At 41.8% G+C, this 21,137-nt stretch overlaps 1 protein-coding gene across 1 annotated transcript; it reads right to left on the bottom strand.

The window, feature by feature from the left end:
- Window positions 1-858: 858 nt before the first annotated feature.
- Window positions 859-20,937, bottom strand: LOC126237133 (uncharacterized). Its single transcript, XM_049946958.1, has 6 exons — window positions 20,828-20,937; window positions 17,402-17,456; window positions 7,536-7,600; window positions 7,405-7,440; window positions 1,177-1,300; window positions 859-1,030 (listed from the first exon to the last, which is right to left on the bottom strand). The coding sequence occupies exons 1-6, from the start codon at window positions 20,909-20,911 to the stop codon at window positions 924-926; spliced, it is 471 nt and encodes a 156-aa protein (XP_049802915.1). The 5' UTR covers window positions 20,912-20,937; the 3' UTR covers window positions 859-923.
- Window positions 20,938-21,137: the final 200 nt, after the last annotated feature.

Genomic DNA, 21,137 nt, shown 5'->3' on the forward strand with positions numbered 1-21,137 from the left:
AAATGTTCAGATGTGCGTGAATTCCTAATGGACCAAACTGCTGAGGTCATCGGTCCCTAGACTTACACACTACTTCAGCTAACTTATGCTAAGAACAACACACACATCCATGCCCGAGGGTGGACTCGAACTTCCCGCGGGAGGGGCCGCGCAGTCCGTGACATGGCGCCTCAAACCTCACGGCAACTCCGCGCGGAAACTGATTTGAGAATTCGTGAAAATGCCTTCTACTGTCCGAACGTAAACGTCAGTAACAATAGTTCCTCAACTTTGCCACCGTGGACCCCTGGTATTTGTTACGTATCTGCTCTTTTTTCTCTACGTTAAGCAATGCAGTCAGTTCTGCTGACAGTCATTGTTGGTCACGTGGGGACAGAAGAAGATCCGAGATAAGATGTGGGGCCTGTCTCACACGCTGAACACGAAGAAGAGCAAATAAGAGGAAATAACTTGTTGAGTTAATGTGCAAAGTCAACACAGAAGTCAGTTATGGAATCATCCTTACGAATTTTCCGGTTCCTTCCTTCGGTGGTACGCCAGTTCTCATAGGTCACGTTGGCGTCTATAATGACGATGCAGCCGATGCCATACAGGTTATCCATCATAATGCGCATGTTATTCTGCATTATTTGTACTAGTGATAAATGAGTTCTCTTGCTTTCGCAATGAAAGGTAAACCTTATACATTTCACTTACCGTACCTCAGCTTTCTCACGATTATTTGTTGTACACTTCAAAACCATATTCTCATGTCATTAATGACAATTTGTTGCCACTTCGTCGATATAAAACAATGAAACGGTTGAGTGAATCTATGGTAGTACGTTTATTAGGTCGCCAAAATGTAAAAAAGTAACATTTAATTTGCTGAATTATTTATTACCACAATATACAAATCCACACACTGGATTAAGTATTGAAATCTACAAAGATCGATTATTAAAGATCGATGAAAATGATGAGTTGGCAGTAAGACCCTCGGTGATGCACTTTTTGATCAGGTACGCTGTCATACACTGACCTGTCCCAGCTAAAAGCAAAAGACAGAAAGAAAGAATATCTAAGTGATAACGTGAGCATCCTACATACTTATAAGGTTACCAGTACATGCGAGCTAATCTATAGTGTATCAAATGTTTCAAATATATGTGTTAGGTGAATTTTAATCATACTTACACTTCGATTTGCAATTTTCGATTATTTTCTTCACAGACTCGACACCAGTCTGGGATATTTTTGGATAGTAACTTGTCAACAGAGATACAGTTCTTTCCACATTGATCGTTCCATTGCTGTATATCTTCGAAAGAAGAAAAAAATGTGTTAAATTCTTTGAAACACCACAAAAGTAAGGTAAAGCAACGGAATCTGGTTTTTAACCCAATGTTAATGTGTCGCAGGCCCGTCAGTATCGATGTCTAGTACCGAGACTATTGTTAAAGACGCATTTAGAATGTTCCAAAACCTTTGCGTAATATTACTGCCAGTGACGCACGGAAGTAGGACATAAAGAGCGGAGTCGTCCATCGAGGCAATGGAACTTAAGACAAGAGATTTAAATTTTGAGTCAGAAAGTAACTCAGAATACTCATCACTACTTGTCTCCATGTTTGGTTGGACAATAAATATATTTTGCGTATTGTGAGCCAAACACGACTTCTTGTTCTCCTCCTTTGACTAACTCATGTTTCTCCTGTCTTACACTGTCGCCAGGGGCTTTCTCTACATTTTACTCCCAAACAATAGCAGACAGTCTCATAAATGTCAAAAACAAACAGTAAAAACAATGAGCATAGCACTTTTGGCAATAGAAGTGATAAATAAACCGACTCTAAGCAAAATAACATTAACAAAGTGAAAAATAACCCAAACACATGTAGTTTTATTATAGCCCTAAATTATGCTCTTCATTCAAAAAACAGTACTTTAAAAGAACTCTCCGTTAGTTGCAGATAACAAACTGCATTGAAGTGAAATGTCTTGTGGGAGGGCCCCCGGCGAGTAGACCTGACCACCTGGTAGCAAGTCAATTAAGGTGATGCCACTTCGGCGATGAGGATGAGGATGATGAAGACGACACAAACACCCAGTCCTAGAGCGGAGAAAATGTCCAACCCATCCGGGAATCGAACCCGGTGCCTCAGCATGACAAGTCGGCTCACTGTCCACTCAGCTACGGTAAACGTGCAACGGTGCAAAAAGGAAAACAAGACCTCTATTTAGAAGAAATCTATATTCCCACAAAATTCAATTTATTGTGGAAGGTAAAATAATCTGTTTGGAAATTTTAAAGGCGGGTGACAAAAAGTTAATAGTCAAAAATATAAATGTTCAAGGAAAAGCTAAAGGCAATAGAAGCTAACTCTACCACTGGAATACTGACAGAGACACTACTATGAGAAAATACGTAACAAGTGGAGCGACAAGTACAGTGAACAATGTTTTAAGAGCCATTATTTAAGCAGTCAAGTCTTTTTAAAGCATGAAATCTAAAACGAGTACAGCCGCACGACAGACTAGTGAAAGAACAACGGAACGTTTTAGTCAGTGTCGTCGTAGCTCCACACAGGCACAAGTAAGTGCCCAAAGCCGCGCGAACGCTTGTGTCTTCTCGTTTTCCATTGTACATAGTGAGTACAGGTAACAGTCTCGTGGCTACGGTATCGACTACTTGTGGATGCATAGCAGGACTCTGTGAAGAGAGAAATTGATATGGAATAATTGTTATGCAGCATATTCTGATAGTTTAAGAGATCAGTCTATCAACAAAATCTTGAAGAAGCGTACATTTTTGAAATCTCGCCGGGCTCAATATCTGAAAGAATGATGATGTTTCATTGCTTCTCCAACATCTGCACAAGATTTGGTTCAAATGGCTCTAAGCACTATGGCACTTAACATCTCAGGTCATCAGTCCCCTAGACTTAGAACTACTTAAACCTAACTAACCTTAGGACATCACACACATCCATGCCCGAGGCAGGATTCGAACCTGCGATCGTATCAACCGCGTGGTTCCGGACTGAAGCGCCTAGAACCGCTCGGCCACAGCGGCCGACCAAGATTTGGTACGTGGACTATTCGCCACTGAGAGGCGTTTCCACCATGCGGCTGTCAGGTGGCGTCCCGTTTCCGCCAATATGCAGTGATTGGAGCTCTTGCACTGACTTGCCCGACCCTCTGTTGTGTGTTACCAAATACGATAATTTCATACACCTGAAGATGGGATTTTAAAATCCCGAAACCGGTCGTGGTTTGAGTAAATAATTAATACAACTGGAGTAGATCTCGTAATTATTCTCCAAGGCCCTTCTCATTGGGGGGGCCGTGCCTACTCGTCATCACCGATTTCCTCCAAATTTATGGTGTATGCAGGGCTTGGCCAGAAATGAAAGTAGTAGAACTTGGAGCTCCAGATGGCCAGGCACTTAGAAAAAATAGCGTTTTTGATACGGGTCGGGCGAGGCATACGAAATTTGTTTCAGTCTTGTGTTAACTAGATATCTCATTACTATCCATCGAATTTCAAAACATCAAGGGTTTAATTTTAGTGCTGAAAGAATTCAGATATATGCTGTCACATGCAATCAACAACCTGCCAGAGTATAGTACATATTTTGTAGATAATGTAATGAAATTTAAGACTCAATTAAAGACATTTCTGCTGGCTAATTCCCCGTTATCCGATGAAAAGTAATTTCACAGAACCGTTAGAATTAATATTTTAAGCTACTATATAACAAACATTTCCACTAAATACAATAATATTGCCGGCCGGAGTGGCCGTGCGGTTCTGGTCGCTACAGGCTGGAACCGCGCGACCGCTACGGACGAAGGTTCGAATCCTGACTCGGGCATGGATGTGTGTGATGTCCTTAGGTTAGTTAGGTTTAAGTAGTTTTAAGTTCTAGGGGACTGACGACCTCAGAAGTTAAGTCTCATAGTGCTCAGAGCCATTTTGAACAAATGGGGCTGGGCGCTGATGACCGCGCAGTTGAGCGCCCCACAAACCAAACATTCTCTACCGGTTTCAGTTACAACAACCATCTCCACAGGAGAAAAATTGTACACGTCCGTGGATCAAAACTACACTTTCTTCCAACATGACACAATCAAATGCAGAATATAAATAACTGTCACAAGAGTTAGTCTGAACAGATTCCATACAAACGTGCACTGCTGTAGCACAGTTACAGTACTGTACATTTGACGAGAACTTCACACTTAATTACAAAGTAATTGCTGCTGTACCTGACTTTTATGGAAACGTGCTAGTGAATGTGTGGACGGAATCGGATTGCCGTTTCAAGGTGTACCGGGTGACCAAGAATGCTCACATTGAACATTTGTAGAATGTAACAGAAACTCGGTGACTGTATCTATCTTTTCATGTATCAAATGGTTTAAATGGCTCTGAGCACTATGGGACTTAACATCTGAGGTCATCAGTGCCCTAGAACTTAGAACTGCTTAAACCTAACTAACCTAAGGACATCACACACATCCATGTCCGAGGCAGGATTCGAACCTGCGACCGTAGCGATCGCGCGGTTCCAGACTGAAGCGCCTAGAACCGCTCGGCCACAACGGCCGGTCTTTCATTTATCACCCGACTTTGTACAGCGTATAGACCCTTCATACGAACAAACTGAGCTTTTAAATCTGCCGAATCATTTAGGCTAACCCTGTATTTTGACAAAAGAACTGAACACGAGAAAGACTGTGGCTAAGTTTGTCCCACGACTGCTTCAAAACTACCTGAAGCTACATCGCATGAAAGTCTCAAGGACAAGTTAGAACTTTATTAAACACATTTCGCAACAAAAAGCTGATGAATGAAAGTAATGGTCAAATAAGGTGTTTAGTTCCCAAGATATTACCTCAAAGTAGCTCTACGCTTACTTTGGAAAAACAGGATTGTTGTCAAAGACTCAGAAATTTTCTTACCAGTGCGAGTACTTATGTAGACCGCACTTAAAATGAAGCACTGAAATTTTTTTTTATATTTAGAAGGTTCAGAAGAAGATAAGGAAAATGTGAAATAGGAGCGTACAATTGGAAGGATGTGTGAAACCAATTTTTTTTTTTAAATATTACGGCTCCCAGTGTATTTACAGTCGGTCTTTTGATTAAACATGCGATGTGGTTGTGTAAATTTCATTTCTAAAGTTATCTCGTTACTGAGTGAAGTACATTCGTGGAATATTCAGGCGTTATATTGCACTTTAGCTTTATTACACTAGTACTCACAATTATTTTCCTTTTATATAACATAACATTGTGAACTCCCGCAGATCCAATTGCTAAGCCAGTCTATGACGAAAATTTGAGCCTGAAACATGTAAATCCCGAAAATGAACTTTCTCTCGATAAGTAAGTAAGAACTAAATATAAACAGTTAACATACTTCTATTCATGAAACATATGATTACACCACTGTCTATAATTTTAGCACGACCGAGGAATGATAACATATTCTCTGAACAGAATATCGAAAGAGCTACACAACAAGATAAAACTAAGTCGCAAAGCGTTTGGCATACAACTGTGTCCAAAATATGTAGCTATCAAAGTTGTAAACCAAAAACACTCATTTCCAAGAAGTAAGAAAGCCTTTCTAAATCCCTTCCACGGCTATGCTTCCCACAATTTGCAAAGATGCTTTGTAGCGTCATGGTACGCTCTCCACGCAGGGCTCTATTGCAGTGATTTCATTACTGAGAAAGTGCCGCCTGGAGATCGAGCCATTTATCTGAGCTAATGGTCTGCAGTTAGTGACTGCAATCCACGTCTGACATGCTTCGCAGGAATCAGGTTCGGTTATCTCGCGTATCCTGTGAGTGCCTCATTTAAATGTACAGATTACGTTCTGACTACATCAGGGGCAAATGTAAAGTGAAATTATCCCATATTCTACACGATGAATAGTGAAACCTAGGCTAGGAAAAAATGACGAAAAGAGGAATGTGATGCAATTGAAGAACTGGACAGGAAGGGAAGATACGACTTACTGTACAACAGAGTAAAGACTATGACATGGGATCAAAACAGAGCAGGAAGTGCTACTATGTAAATATTGAGTAAAGACGAAGAGGTAGTGTACAAAGATCGTGACGATGTCCTCCAGAGATGGGAAGGATATCTAAAAGAGCTACATATGACACAGATCGCAAACCAGAAACTCTGGAACTTGAGTCACTCAGCAGTGTAAGTGGTGACGAGAAAGGACCAACCATCAACTATTTTACAGACAACTCTGTTCGGAGAAAGGTTTTTTGAAGAAGGAAAAGAGCCATACAAGTGCATCATCGATCTAGAAAAGGCATTTGACAATGTGGTTTGGGACAAGCTGGTGACTATAACGAGGGAAAAGACAGTGGACTGGAAGACCAGAAGACTCGTAAACTCATCATATCTTAATCAAAAAGCCTGAGTGAGAGGAGAAAGTACAAATTGGATCGGACTAGGAAAAGGAGTAAGACAAGGATGCTGTCTACCACCTACCCTTTTCTACTTCTACTTGGAAAATATGATTGATCAATGCTCATTAGATGATGACAAAGGAGTAGAAATTGGAGGAAGAAGAGTAGGGTGTTTGATGTTTGATGATGACATGGTCCTTCTAGCCACAGGGGAAGAAGAATTACAGGATTTGGTGGACACCATTGAAGCTAAGGGAAAAAAATTATGGAATGAAAATTAACACAAAGGAAACAAAATTATTGCACTAGGAGGAAATAAAGAAATAAAAATTATGCTGAAAGGAGAAATATTAGAACAGGTGCAAAATTTTAAGTATCTTGGAAGCAGGATAGACACCGACTGGAAGTGCACCACAGAAATTAAAACAAGGATAACAATGGGAAAAGAGGCATTTTATAAGGAAAGGAGAATTTTCTGCAGCGGGCTGGATGGAGAACTCAGGAAGAGACTCACAAAATGTATGGAGCGTTCTTCTGTATGGCGCTGAAATATCGACTTTGAGGAAGAAAGAAAGAGAAAGGCTGGAGGCTTTTGAGATGTGGACGTGGCGGAGGATGGAAAGAATAAGTTGGATGGACAGAGTAAAAAATGAAGAGATACTGAGAAGAGTGGGAGAGAAAAGACAATTACTAACTTTAATAAAAAGAAAAAAAAAAAGAAATTGGATTGGGCATATATCAAGAAAGAATGACGGATTGATAAAACAGTTTTAGAAGGTTATGTAGAAGGGAAAAGGAAGCGAGGAAGGATGAGATTTCAGATACTGGATAACGTGATGGACGGTACAGTATACAGCAGCCTTAAGAAGGAAGCAATGGATCGCAGAAAATGCAAAGGACCTGCTAATATAGCAGAAAACTGATGATGACGATGATTCGGTCTTCAAATATCTCAAAGCATGGTGCTTAGCAGAACACTTACTGTCCCTCCGAGACGTTCGTAGCACTCCAGGTAGCACTGCAACAAAGCAGGGAGGGAGATACCGTTAGTTCTCCAGTTCATCTATTTTGATTAGTGCATAATTTTTACAGACTTTCAGCACCTATACTTACTCTGGCGTTAGCGTCCGATTCATCAGAAAGAATGCCACCGGTACTCGCTAAGTATTGCAGCATTTCTGAAACACAATTTGTTATTCATCCACAAAAAAAACCTCTACATACAAGGACTATTTGTGAAAAATTTAAAAATGTGTATTTGAGTTTCATTGTACTGAGTGGAACTCTTCAGCAGAAACCCGAACTTCGGACATCCCTGTGAACACCGAATACCACGTTGTTTAACGTTGTTACCAGAAATCTCAAAAACGTCTTGATCAGTTTACTTCATATTTTTACACGATTAATAAACGTTCGGACGAACGTAGAAAATGTTGTTAGCTAGAATCTCGAAAAGTCCTTGACCGATCTACTTCATATTTTTACATGGCGCTCTAAGAAACATAGGTTATTTCTTTCTTTAAATATACAGTGTGATTGTAGTTGAAGTTCCAGTTTCAAAACACAGTAAAAAAAAAGAGAACAACATTAAATTCCAACGGAATATTATCAACAAAGGGGGAACCGTTAGACAAAAAAATTAACTAAAGTTTCACCAATAATCGGCACTTTAAAGGGCAGAATATATGAAATAAAAGACGCAGGCTACATGGCTGTTCCTCAGTTTGCGTCTGAGACGTTTTGCAGGCTAGCGCGCTGCTGTTAAAACAGTTTTAGAAGAACGATGACTGCACCAATAGCTCTGAAGGAGGTTCGGTCAGTCACGGGTACGAGAAAAGGCGTTCGTCCGATGTCTGCAAAGGATTTGGAGAAAATGATTACGAAATTCGAAAAGACTGGTTCTTTTGAAATGCTATCTCACACAGGGCACAACATTGCAGGAGGGATCGAGCTGTGAGTTAACATGGGTGTACGGAGAATTCCCAGAACTTTGGAATGTTTGTGAGCACGGTGCATAAAATTCTACGAGATATCCTGCATTGTTATCCATATAAATTTACCCATGCTCAGGAGTTGCTTCATGCTGACCTGCCTGTAAGATAAACTTTTGCTCCAGAATTACTTGCTCGCATGGAAGTAGGCAATGAGTGCCCATAGAACATTCTGATTACAGACCAAGTCCATTTCTAACTCCAAGGAAATTTTCATACACAGAATTTCAGAATATTGGCAACGGAAAATCCTTTCATACACCAGTCGATACCGTTTCATTCCGCAAAGGTGTGGTGCTGGTTGGCGGCATCGTTTATTGTAGGGCCATATTTTTTCGAGGAGATGGATCCTCGGAGTTCTGTTACCTGTACCGCCACCGGTAAACGTCATGAGACTCTTTTGAGCACAGAAGTATTCCAACTCTTTAACAATGTGGATCTGTAGGTAGGATCACTTCTATGCAAGACAGCGCTCCTCCGCATATTGCACAGCCATTGAAGCAGTTGCTGCAGAGGCATTTTGGTAAGGCTAGAGTTGCCAAAGCGTCATTTCCCTGCAGCTTGGTCGTTCAGATCAATTGCTCTTAAGCTGTGTTACTTCAGGCTATGTGGTTATCTGAAAGATGCTGTGTTCATTGCTGCTACTGAACTGAAGGCACGCATTGCGGAACGCCCTCTGAATGTGATCCCTGAGGTACTTCTGTCGTAGAACACTTTGTTTGTCGAATTCAGATAAACTTGCGGCAGAAAACGATGTACAGTATATTGGACATATGTTGCGCCAGTCTCACAACATTTAAAAGCCGACTTGATAGTGTGTTTTTTTTTCTTTTAATTTTGCCTCAGGACAGTTAAAAACCAATTTTTCCCTGCCGATGTGGATCCATCCTAGCCGTGGTGGATGAGCTTACATGTTGTTGTTCTTGTTGTGGTCTTCAGTCCTGAGACTGGTTTGATGCAGCTCTCCATGCTACCGTATCCTGTGCAAGCTTCTTCATCTCCCAGTACTTACTGCAACCAACATCCTGCTGAATTTGCTTAGTGTATTCATCTCTTGGTCTCCCTCTACGATTTTTACCCTCCACACTGCCCTCCAATGCTAAATTTGTGATCCCTTGATTCCTCAGAACATGTCCTACAAATCGGTCCCTTCTTACCTAAGCTAACTAATAGTACCACAACTGTCGAGTACGAAAGTTGTACAGGACGGGTGGTTCCATGTGCAACTCGCACCAAAGCCATCATATTGCGATTCATCATTCATTTGTAGCCGAATATATTTACCATATGACGCTTACAGCGACAAGTAATGGGAAAATTTTCGTTCAGTTTTTTTTACCCCATAAAGTTTCCTGTCTCATCGATAATACTCCGTTCAAATTTGACGTCATTCTGAGCAGTGCTTTGAAACAATCTTTAATCTTAATCACCCTGTACGTATTACGTAAACACCGGGTGATCAAAAAGTCAGTATAAATTTGAAAACTTAATAAACCACGGAATAATGTAGATAGAGAGGTAAAAATTGACAGACATGCTTGGAATGACATGGGGTTTTATTAGAACCAAATTGCAGGATGGCTAGACGCGTGAAAGATCTCTTGCGCGCGTCGTTTGGTGATGATCGTGTGCTCAGCCGCCATTTTCGTCTTGCTTGGCCTCCCAGGACCCCAGACCTCAGTCCGTGCGATTATTTGCGTTGGGGTTACGTGAAGTCGCAAGTGTATCGTGATCGACCGACATCTCTAGGGATGCTGAAAGACAACATCCGACGCCAGTGCCTCACCATAACTCCGGACATGCTTTACAGTGCTGTTCGCAACATTATTTCTCGACTACAGCTATTGTTGAGGAATGATGGTGGACATATTGAGCATTTCCTGTAAAGAACATCATCTTTGCTTTGTCTTACTTTGTTATGCTAATTATTGCTATTCTGATCAGATGAAGCGCCGTCTGTCGGACATTTTTTGAACATTTCTATTTTTTGGTTCTAATAAAATCCCATGTCATTCAAAGCATGTGTGTCAATTTGTACCTCTCTATCTACATTATTCCGTGATCTATTCAGTTTTCAAATTTATACTGACTTTTTGATCACCCGGTATATAGCAAAAATTTTTAGGCGTTCTTCACCAATTTACTTGACATTTTTACACAAGCCTTTAATTAACATTCAGAGGGACATAAGCAATATACTTTTATAATAAAGAAATGTAAGTATATATAATATGTACAAATGGGAGTGGCTATAAATGGCTGCTGGTCCGAGCTAAACTGAAAGCTTTTTACCCCTCGTTCCTAGCTCAAGTGGGAACGGAGGATCAAGACCGCCAAACTGCGATTCTGCACACGGCCTCTACAAGCACATTTGCTGCGGCACTTCCGGGTTGTAACGATAATAAGAGGTTGGTGCATACATTTGCAGCGTTTCTGTCTTGCATGATGGTATTCTGGTTTCTGTGGGTTTATTAATCGATTGTCATAATTTATTTGTGCTTTTACTGTTGCTATTTGATTTTACCTTTACGTCATTTTGTCATTTGGAGATAGGGAGTGGAGCTGTGGACGCTAGAAAATGGATTTTTAAGTGGAGAAATCACAACGTTTCTGGCATTTTCTTCTGTCTGAGTTCAGTAGAGGGGTGACAGCAGTGGAGGCAGCCAGAAACAATCGCACCCTGTCCATAATTACGTTGGTCAGAGCACGGTAAAAAAGCGGTTTACTCGTTTTAAGGAGGATGGTTTGGCATTAGTAGCTCTCCACGTTCAGGAAGACCGTCGGGATTTGACGAAGATAGTTTAAACTCATTAATCTAAAATGACCCACGTCTTTGCACTCGAGAACTGGCAAATGTGATGAACTGTGATCATTCCACTATCGTGCGACAGTTGCACGCGACGAGGAAGGTTCTAACACCGGATGTATAGTTACAGCAATCTCAGAGCCAAAATCACAAAAACCAGCGGATGGTCGTGTGCACTTCTCTCCTTCCTCGTCAGCAACTGTTCCTACCCTGTATTGTTACTGGTGACGATAAATTGTATCTTTATGCTAACATACGGAAAAGAAAGGACTGGTTCATCTACCTCTACATCTACATCTACATGGATACTCTGCGAATCACATTTAAGTGCCTGGCAGAGGGTTCATTAAACACCTTTCACAGTTCTCCATTATTCCAATCTCGTATAGCACGCGGAAAGAACGAACACCTCTATCTTCTCGTACAAGCTCTGATTTCCCTTATTTGATGGTGATGATCGTTTCTCCCTATGTAGGTCGGTGTCAACAAAATATTTTCGCATTCGGAGGAGAAAGTTGGTAATTGGAATTTCGTAAGAAGATTCCGTCGCAAGGAAAAACGTCTTTCTTTTAATGATGTCCAGACCAAATCCTGCATCATTTCTGTGACACTCTCTCCCATATTTCACAATAATACAAAACGTGCTGCCCTTCTTTGAACTTTTTCGATGTACTCCGTCAGTCCTGTCTGGTAAGGAACCCACAACGCGCAGCAGTAATCTAAAAGAGCACGAACAAGTGTAGTGTAGGCAGTCTCCTTAGTAGATCTGTTACATTTTCTAAGTGTCCTCCCAGTAAAGCGCAGTCTTTGGTTAACCTTTCCCACAACATTTTCTATGAGTTCCTTCCAATTTAAGTTGTTCGTAATTATAATACCTAGGCATTTAGTTGAATTTACGGCTTTTGGATTAGACTGATGTATCATGTAACCGAAGTTTAACGAATTCCTTTTAGCACTCATGTGGATGACCTCACACTTTTCGTTATTTACCGTCAACTGCCAATTTTCTCACCATTCAGATATCTTTTCTAAGTCGTTTTGCAATTTGTTTTGATCTTCTGATGACTTTACTAGTAGATAAAAGAAAGTGTCATCTGCAAACGACCTAAGACGGCTGCTCTGATTGTCTCCCAGATAGTTTATATAGATAAGGAACAGTCTCAAAAGCCTTCCGGAAATACGGAATCGATCTGAAATCACTTGTCAATAGCACTCAACACTTCATGTGAATAAAGAGCTAGTTGTGTTTCACGGGAACGTTGTTTTCTAAATCCATGTTGACTGTGTGTCAATAGACAGTTTTCTCCGAGGTGATTCATAATGTTTGACACAATGTATATATGTTCCAAAACCCTGCTGCACATCCTTTCTTGAATATTGGTGTGACCTGTGCAACATTCCACTCTTTTGGTACGGGCCGGCCGAAGTGGCCGCGCGGTTCTGGCGCTGCAGTCTGGAACCGCGAGACCGCTACGGTCGCAGGTTCGAATCCTGCCTCGGGCATGGATGTGTGTGATGTCCTTAGGTTAGTTAGGTTTAACTAGTTCTAAGTTCTAGGGGACTAATGACCTCAGCAGTTGAGTCCCATAGTGCTCAGAACCATTTGAACCATTTGGTACGGATCTTTCGTCGAGCGAACGGTTGTACATGATTGTTAAGTATGGAGCTAATGCATCAGCATACTCCGAAAGGAACCTAATTGGTATACAGTCTGAACCAGAAGACTTGCTTTTATTAAGTGATTGAAGTTGCTTCACTACTCCGAGGATATTTACTTCTACGTTACTCATGTTGGCAGCTGCTCTCGATTCGAATTCTCGAATATTTACTTCGTCTTCTTTTCTGAAGGCATTTCGGAGGGCTGTGTTTAGTAACTCTGCTTTGGCAGCGCTGTCTTCGATAGTACCTCCGTTGATATCGTGCAGAGAAGGCATTGATTGTTTCTTGCCGCTAACATACTTCACATACGACCAGAATCTTTTTGGATTTTTTGCAAGGTTTCGAGACAAAGTTTCGTTGTGGAAACTGTTATAAGCATCTCGCATTGAAGTCCGCGTTAAATTTCGAGCTTCTGTAAAATATTGCGAATCTTGGAGATTTTGCGTCTGTTTAAATTTGGCATGTTTGTTTCGTTGTTTCTGCAACAGTGCTCTAACCCGTTTTGTGTACCAAGGAGAATCAGATCCGGCGTTTGTTAATTTATTTGGTATAAATCTCTCAATTGCTGCCGATACTATTTCCTGAATACAAGCAACATCTGCTCTACACTTATTAATTTGTAATGAGTGGAGATTGTCTCTCAGAAAGGCGTCAAGTGAATTTTTATCTGCTTTTTTGAATAGGTATATTTTTCGCTTACTTTTGGAGGACTTGGGGATTACAATATTCAATCTCGCTACGACAACCCTGTGTTCACTAATCCCTGTATCGGTTTTGATGCTCGTTATTAACTCAGGATTATTTGTTGCTAAGAGGTCAAGTGTGTTTTCATAACCGTTTACTGTTTGCATGGGCTCATGAATTAACTGCTCGAAATAATTTTCACAGAATGCGTTTAGCACAATTTCGTATGATATTTTATGCGTACCTCCGGAATTAAACATGTATTTTCGCCAACATATCGAGGGTAAATTGAAGTCACGACAAACTATTATCGTATGAGTCGGATATGTGTTTGAAATCAAACTCAAGTTTTCTTTGAACCTTTCAGCAACTGTATCATCTGAATTGGGAGGTTGGTAAAATGATCCTATTATTATTTTATTCCGGTTGCCAACAATGACCTCTACCCATACTAACTCGCAGGAAGTATCTACTTCTATTTCGCCAAGTTAAACTACTTCTAACAGCAACAAACACGCCACCGCCAACCGTTTTTAGCCTATCCTTTCGGAACACCGTTAGGTTCTTCGCAAAAATTTCGACTGAGCTTATATTCGGCTTTAGCCAGCTTTCAGTGCCTATAACGATTTGAGCATCAGTGCTTTCTATTAGCGCTTGGAGCTCTGCTGTTTTTCAACGCAGCTACGACAGTTTACAACTGTTATATCAATGGTTCCTGTAGCTACGTTCTTCCTGTGTTCGGCCTGCACACTTTGTGACTGAAGTCCTTCTTGTGTTTTCCCGAGACCCTCTAACCTAAATAAACCGCCCAGTCCATGCCTCACAGCCCCTGCTACCCGTGTAGCTGCCTCCTGCTCATAGTGGACACCTGACCTATTCAGCGGAAATCGAAACCCAGCCACCCTATGGGGCAAGTCGAGGAATCTGCAACCTACATGGTCGCAGAACCGTCTGAGCCTCTGATTCAGACCCTCCACTCGGCTCTGTACCAGAGGTCTGCAATCGGTCCTGTCGACTTTGCTTCAAATGGTCAGCTCTGCTTTCATCTTGCAAGCAAGACTGGCACCCTTTACCATTTCTGTTAGCCGCTCGAAACCAGAGAGAATCTCTTCTGATCCAATGTGACACACATCATTGGTACCGACGTTACCAACCACCTGCAGTTGGCTACACCCTGTGCTCTTCATGGCATCCGGGAGGACACTTTCCACATCTGGAATGACTCCACTAGGTATGAACACGGAGTGCACGTTGGTTTTCTTTCCCTTCTTGCCAGCCAGCCCGAACAAGGCAACAGCTCCCCGTACAAAGACCTGCGGGCATCCACAAAAAATGGTGAAACAGTGACGGTGTGGTGTACTACGAATTGCTTGCCGGAGGTGAGACGTCTTGCTGGTGCAATCCAAGAACGACCAGGAAGGCTGTGTGAAGTGACGCTACTCCTCGATAACGCCCGCCCGCACTCTGCTAGACTAACAAAAACCACTACACAGAGGTTGGGCTGGAAAGTTATTCCGCACTCACCTTATTCATCTGATTTTGCGCACTCAGATTTTCACCTTTTCCGCTCTCTACCAAACAACTTTCAGGAAGGTTCCTCTCCGGATGAAAATGCGCTCCGGAACTTGGCTCGACGAGTTCTTTGCCTCAAAACTAAGTAATTTCTACAGTCGAGGAACCGAAACGTTACCCCAGCGTTGTAAATAGTGAATGAGAATATATTACTGACGACTCAAGTCTGTTACGTATATCTGTTGCGTTTATTAGAACTTACTGAAAAACGCTACGAACTTATGCACCAACCCAATAAATAAATAGGAAGCATTGTTAGCAAAACTCTTGAGAATTTCTTGAGTGATTTGCTTCAGATTTATGCACGATACTCTAATAAACATTCAGACGGACAAAGGCTACATACTTTTTTCAAAAACATCAACATACAGGTCTTCTGTTAAAACCGACTGCGAAATGTTGTGTTGTACTGTGAAAAGGTGCGATTTAATTTTCTTTCTCGCAATCAGTTTTCACGACAATACCATGTCATTTAAGCCATTAAACAAATTCTTCCTCCATTATGAATAATTTTAAACCAAAATTGTATACACAATAATAAGCTGTTTGGTTTTCTTCCTCACAGTCGGTTTTGTTGGAAAACAGAAAAGTTATATTTGTGGCTTGGCGGTTTATGATTGGAATCTAAATCGTACGAAACTTTGTAATCTGTCGTTGAAGCTACTACCCTCATAGATCTAGCAGCTGGAGAGCCCAGATACCAATGGTTCTAACCGATTTGCCGTATCATTTTAAGTGACTGAAGTTCCCAATCAGGGTTTCGTTTGCAATACAGAGAAATAAGGCTAAAGGTCAGAGAGATGGGGGAAGAGCAAGTCGACAGAGAGAGGTGGAGGAAAGAAATGGAAAGAGAGGGTGGGGGTGGAGTACATGCAGAGAGAGAGAGAGAGATATTGATGGGGGGGGGGGGAGGAAGATAATAACAAAGAGACGGGAGGAGGAGGAGTTAGGACCTACATCCAATTTACATTCATATTTCGTAATTATTGTCGGGTTCGCTAGTCTCTGTACAAAATGAGCAAAGGATAAATAAACATTAATATTATATAATGCTGTTGTCAAACGTAATATTTACAACAACTACCTTCTTCATCAGCCTTTCCGTATGAATCGGTTTTGAAATTGTGACAGTGTCAGAAACAGAGTAGTGTTTCCGCGGAGTGTGAAAAATGTAAACAGAAGGTGGTGTCCTCCTGTTCCATGAGGGAAATGGCAGACATGGCTCTGTCAGTGATGTTAATTGACATGCATGTGTCATGTAGCTGAACGATATCCTCAACGCCTCATTCTATTTGAAAAAATGTTCTGCGGGTTATTCCAGGGAACTACAAATGTAAGATTGTTTGGAATAACGAGGAGGGATCACTGTAGACGTCCTACAGTTCGCACGGCGGACATGGTGGAGAGAGTTTTGGGAAAAATGTGGCTGAAGCCAATAACTGGGCACACCTCACACTCTTTCTAGATCAATTACGCACGAGCAGTTATTTCCTTCATGTCATTTACATCACACCTCATACGATAGCACTTAGCGCAACCGTTTAATGAGCCTGATATTATTTTAAGAGATTCAGTACCTTCGCCTGCACTTTCACTAGATCTTAGATATCTGGATGTGAAAGCGTTTAATGCCATTCGTGTATCGACGACGTGCACACGTTACAGGAGTTTGCGTTTCAGATACACGTTCGTACGAGTTTGTGTTTCTTTGAGAAGAAAGGTTGGTTGGTTGGTTGTTTTGGGGGAGGGACCAAACAGCGAGGTCATCGGTCCCATGGGATTAGGGTACGGTGGGGAAGGAAGTTGGCCATGCCCTTTCGAAGGCACCATCCCGGTATTTGCCTGAAGCGATTTAGGAAAATAAGAAAACCTGAATCAGGATGTTTTTTAACCGTCGTCCACCTGAATGCAGTCCTGTGTGCTAGTCACTGCGCCACCTCGCTCGGTCTTCGAGAAGAAAGGCTGAAGGCCTATGTTTATAGGATTTCCCTGTAAGAATATACGACACTTTTTTTAACATTTTGTGGCTATTGTCTGTTCCCTAATATTTAAGTCTCCGATCAGGAAATGTCTTACCTCGAAATAAATAAAGCCGCTTAGTTAGTAATGAGATTGTACATCGCTATAATCGCTATTTAATGGGACGACTTGTAATTAAAAACCTGTCAAAATATTAATTTTTGTATGCAATAGAGACATTTAAAAAGCAAAGTTGCGAAGAAGACATTCATAAGACGTATTAAACACCTTACAAATGGCAACCTTACCTTGAGAAATGGGATAGCTCTTGTTACATGTTTCTACCCAATGGAGCATGACATCCTGAAACACCGACAGACATCAAAATGTTAGACTTTCTCATATACTAAATGTAAGGCTGAATTTAGAAGCAAATGGCTCTGTCAGGAAACGGGCATTCTACGTATGACATTAAATTCTACTGCAAACAAATATTCTAATACAATACCTTAACGACTTAGTCTGTTTCGAATTATTTCAACGGCCTATGAATAATTCTTGACTTAAGGTTGAGGCAAAACATAATGGGCGCCAATACTTTTGTGAATCTGCTACTAGTAGATTTCAGGACGGACAAACTAAAATGAATTTTTTGGGGAGATAAAGATAAAAATGGTTGCTTTATGGTTTAATGACAACTCTAAATTGTTTCTAAAAAGTTATGTTTATTTTTACTATTTTGGTAGATTCCGATATTCAACAGATCATCAACAGCCGTTTGGAATTCTCTGCTGGATAAAAACCTCCTCGATGCTTTTCGGAGCTGCTCCTGCGCATTTTCTAACGTAATGTACCCTCCTTCCATTAGATCATTGTGTTGGTGTCGTCTTATTTCTTGGAATCAGTGAAGAGGTGTCTTTAGTCATCTACTTTTCACCCCTGAGGTCTTCTTTTTATTCTGATTACAATTATGATTACGCTTTACGTTCCAATCCATACCCCGATCCTCCATTGTTTCGTCTCTGTCCTGACAATTCCCAGCATTCATCCCTTCAGTGAATGCTAAGAAACACTCAGTTTTTAATGAATTTTCACATTAAAATACCATGGTTCACTGCATGTGATCGAGATTTTTTTAGTTCATGACACATCTGAAGCTTACTTTCTTTAAATTATTTAGTTTACTAATATAATTTGTGCTCATTTATGCTACCGTTTATTTCTTATGCTCTCCATTCAGTATTAGAAGTCATCAGTTGTCATCCACAGTAAATAACAATAGTAACTTTTTCCGGTTTAGGAAATCGACAAGTAAATGCCTGCTTACTAAGCAGTATTTCCAATCAGTGTAGCAAGAGTCAAATTTCGTGGATTTTGCGAAAATAACGAAATGAAAACAGATTTCGATAAAACAGAGTTTTCATTACTTTGACAAAAGGTCGATGGCTAGTACCAATCGTTATCAGAAGAACGGTTAAGAACGTGACTACGTGGACCAAAAATTGCGGTGTGAAACTGGCTTTTAGATTCTGGTAGCAGACAAATCAAAATGGATGAACCGAATAAAAAAGAAGCATGACTTTGCTGAAGTTCATGATATCAACCGTCTGCTTTTGTGAATGATATCATCAGAGCGGGTGGACATAACCGCCTCCTCGAAACCCAATATACATAACACAAGCACCGTAACATTAATATAGTAATCTTCAAGACCACGTTCGGTGACCTCGCCAACTGACAACCGACCTGTCACACTGCAACGTAAAATAGACCTCGGGTTACCCTGCAGCTCATTGTCAGTATATCAGCACAATTGATATACTGTATTCACATTCGTTGGCTTCACCAACCTACGACACAACCTTCACCTTTCAAGCTAACCTAGAACTCTGGCTAGGTTAGAGACCAGTCTGTCATCACGATCCACATTCCAAAAAATAGCATATAAACGAAACAAATATTGTCAGTGCTCTGTTCCCTTTCTGTTTCGCTGGTATGACGCACTCCGCAAAATCAATACGTCGCCCATTAAAGCCAACGCCTGGTATCGGTACATTCAATTGGCCCATTGGCAAATCCAAACAATATAAAAAAATAAGAAAAAATTGAAATAAAAATCGACAAGTAATAATAGGACTGAGGGTTCCGTACATATTTTAATATGTGTATCGATGATAATAATAATAATGTCGCCCGCACCTCGTGGTCGTGCGGTAGCGTTCTCGCTTCCCACGGCCGGGTTCACGGGTTCGATTCCCGGCGGGGTCAGGGATTTTCTCTGCCTCGTGATGGCTGGGTGTTGTGTGCTGTCCTTAGGTTAGTTAGGTTTAAGTAGTTCTAAGTTCTAGGGGACTTATGACCACAGCAGTTGAGTCCCATAGTGCTCAGAGCCATTTGAACCATTTGAATAATAATGTCGTCTGGCTCGGTGTCCTGGTGCAAGTCTTTTTATTTCGCGCCACTTCGGTGACTTGAGTGTCCCTAACCTACCCGAGTTATCCAACTAAGAAAAGAAGACCTACAGCTTAACGAAGAATCCGAATTAAATGTTGTTTCTGGATACTACTTACGTCACTGAGAGGTGAAGGTTAAGTTAAAACGAATACTGATAAATTCACGATCCGCTCGAGATCCGATCCCCCGACCTCGCCCTCTCCATGCACGCACTTTAGCGCCCCCATCTCCCTTTTTTATCATTATTGCTGTCAGTGTTTGGTCTGGGCGGACGTCACATGGCAGCGATTGAGGTTGATCGTTGAATACTTAACTCAGTTTCTTTTTTTTATTATTACAGAGGGCAGACAGCTAGCGCACCGAACACATTGAGCTACAGTGCCGGCACCGCTTGATCACCAGCCCGACAAGCATAATGATAGTTCACCTGCAGGTTTTGATGAATGAATTTGAGAGTACCGTACGGTACCCTAAAAAATTAAAAAATAAATTGAGCAGAACTATTCACCTCATTAACTTCTTGGCTTAATCGGAAATGAACAAAAATATACAAAGTTCCTTAGTTTCAATATTATGGAAGTATTATTTATCACGAATAAAACGTTCTCGGTTTTCCAGCCGCGTCAATTCCAATAAAATGCTCGAGCTTTCGATGGCCATCTCCGACATCGTCGTCAGGAGTTCACTGACTGTCGGGGCTGCTACCGTTTCTCGCTTATATAGGCATGATGACATCATCAGCATCCAGTCAGCTCGATCCAATGTGGCGCGCACGCGTAAGTCGTCCCGGGCAGCTCGTGGCAGCACCGGTGACGTCAGGCGGGGCCAGGGGGAGGCGCCACGTTTGAAACTGCCGCTCCCGCGTCGCGCATCTGACTCTGCTTTCTTTCGATGTCCAACGCCAGTCCCCATTCCCTGCTGAGTGTGTGTCCCTGGTCTCTGGGGGCGAGAGACCGTAACAGCCCCGGCAGTCAGTGAACTCCTGACGACGATGTCGGAGATGGCCACCGAAAGCTCGAGCATTTTATTCGAACTGACGCGGCTGGAAAACCGAGAACGTTTTATTCATGTATGCCGTCGCGAAAAACTCCGAGGACACTATTATTAATCAGTCTGAGTTTTATAAGAGTTTTAATGTTTTGTCCAAATCTAAAATTTAGGTAGGTGTCTAGCTTTGTTGGGGTAACACCTGATATCTGATCTTGTTCAGGGCCTTTATCTCTGGACGGTTGGGGCCTCTGCTCTAACAGAACCTTCACTGCAGTGAATGAACCACTTACCAGGGAGACCGCAGTTGTGGTTGTGCTAGCAAAAGCCCCTGCTACGAGCCAAAGGGCGCACACAGTCGTGAGGAAGACCGCCATGATGTTACGGTGGAGACTGGGCGCTGATCGCCGGCCCACCTGTTTTCATGTCCCCTCTCGCCTCTACGACCCTGACTTGGTTCCGGAAGACACTCGTGCCCAACGCCATGGAGCGGAACTTCCGGCCCTCCTGTCCGCACTGTCAAGTGCGTTCCACAATTTATCACTCGAGATCATTCAGAATGCTCGCTCTGTTGGCACCAAGTGCTGTGGGCTGGCCGGCAGC

The sequence above is a fragment of the Schistocerca nitens genome, chromosome 1 (genome assembly GCF_023898315.1).
Source record: "Schistocerca nitens isolate TAMUIC-IGC-003100 chromosome 1, iqSchNite1.1, whole genome shotgun sequence".
In the NCBI taxonomy this organism is placed as follows: domain Eukaryota; kingdom Metazoa; phylum Arthropoda; class Insecta; order Orthoptera; family Acrididae; genus Schistocerca; species Schistocerca nitens.